Source organism: Sinocyclocheilus grahami, unplaced genomic scaffold (assembly GCF_001515645.1).
Source record: "Sinocyclocheilus grahami isolate Dianchi unplaced genomic scaffold, SAMN03320097.WGS_v1.1 scaffold11917.1, whole genome shotgun sequence".
NCBI lineage: Eukaryota > Metazoa > Chordata > Actinopteri > Cypriniformes > Cyprinidae > Sinocyclocheilus > Sinocyclocheilus grahami.
Window position 1 is genome coordinate 4972 of NW_015514118.1, and position 1061 is coordinate 6032.

At 36.8% G+C, this 1061-nt stretch overlaps 1 protein-coding gene across 1 annotated transcript in view; it reads left to right on the forward strand.

The window, feature by feature from the left end:
- LOC107578778 (transforming acidic coiled-coil-containing protein 2-like) overlaps nucleotides 1-786 on the forward strand; it is a gene marked incomplete at its 3' end in the record, with an annotated part of 1842 nt that extends 1056 nt beyond the window's left edge. Inside the window, exons 3-5 of the mRNA XM_016264696.1 lie at nucleotides 4-96; nucleotides 389-495; nucleotides 666-786. Of these exons, the coding sequence (XP_016120182.1) occupies nucleotides 4-96; nucleotides 389-495; nucleotides 666-786 (321 nt within the window). The remainder of the gene's footprint in view (nucleotides 1-3; nucleotides 97-388; nucleotides 496-665) is intronic.
- Nucleotides 787-1061: the final 275 nt, after the last annotated feature.

Here is a 1061-nt window from a genome sequence, read left to right on the forward strand (position 1 = left end):
CAGGCTTTGGCTGATCTCAACTCCGTGGAGAAATCTCTCGCTGACATGTTCCGTCGCTATGAAAAGATGAAAGATGTTTTGGAAGGCTTCCGCAAGGTAAGTCACTTTAAACTGAGATTGATAAAGGTTAAAATCATTGTGAATTTCCATTTGCTCTGTAATTTGATGTAATTCTGAGCTAAATGGAATATTCAATGAGAAAAATTAAGGTCAGGACTTGATTGTTATTGATTGTGGATGTTACATACAAAAATGGAGCCAAACGAATGCAAGCTTACAACAATAACTATTAGGCTGTTGGTTAACATTATCTAATAGCTTGTGCTTAAGAAGAAAGGGTCATTATTGGCAGTCATTTACTCATTCCAATACCTCTTTTTTCCTTCAGAATGAGGATGTGTTGAAGAAATGTGCACAGGAATACCTGTCTCGTGTCCGTAAGGAGGAGCAGCGCTACCAGGCCTTGAAGATCCATGCTGAGGAGAAACTGGATAAGTAAGTACAGATCTTTCACATGCATATGTTTTTAATATGTTTTGCTTTGTACGGGATTTCTTTTGCCTGGAACAACAACTGTTAGTCTAATTAAGGGTTTGACTTACACTGTGCGAAAGTCCTTAGAAATATGAAATGATGGCATGACTCTGACCATGTGGCACCCACAGGGCGAATGCTGAAATCGCTCAGGTGAGAGGCAAAGCCAAGCAGGAGCAGGCAGCGTATCAGGCCAGTCTGAGGAAAGAACAGATGAAGGTGGACTCACTGGAGCGCACACTGGAACAAAAGGTTTGCTCGCACTCACAAATCCACATGCTCATCTGTTAAAGTCTGATCTTGCAAGCCTAAAAGTACATTTTGTTGTTGTTAAAATATTTAGTAATTTTTTTTATAGTAAAGCAAACAAATATTTTATTTATTTAAATATATAGTGTTATTTATGCAATGCTTCTTTTGTAAAATAATTAAGATTTTTTGTTGAAAGAAGTCTCTTATGCTTAACAAGGCAGGCATTTATTTAATCAAAAGTACATTAAAAATAGTAATATAACTTTACAATAGTT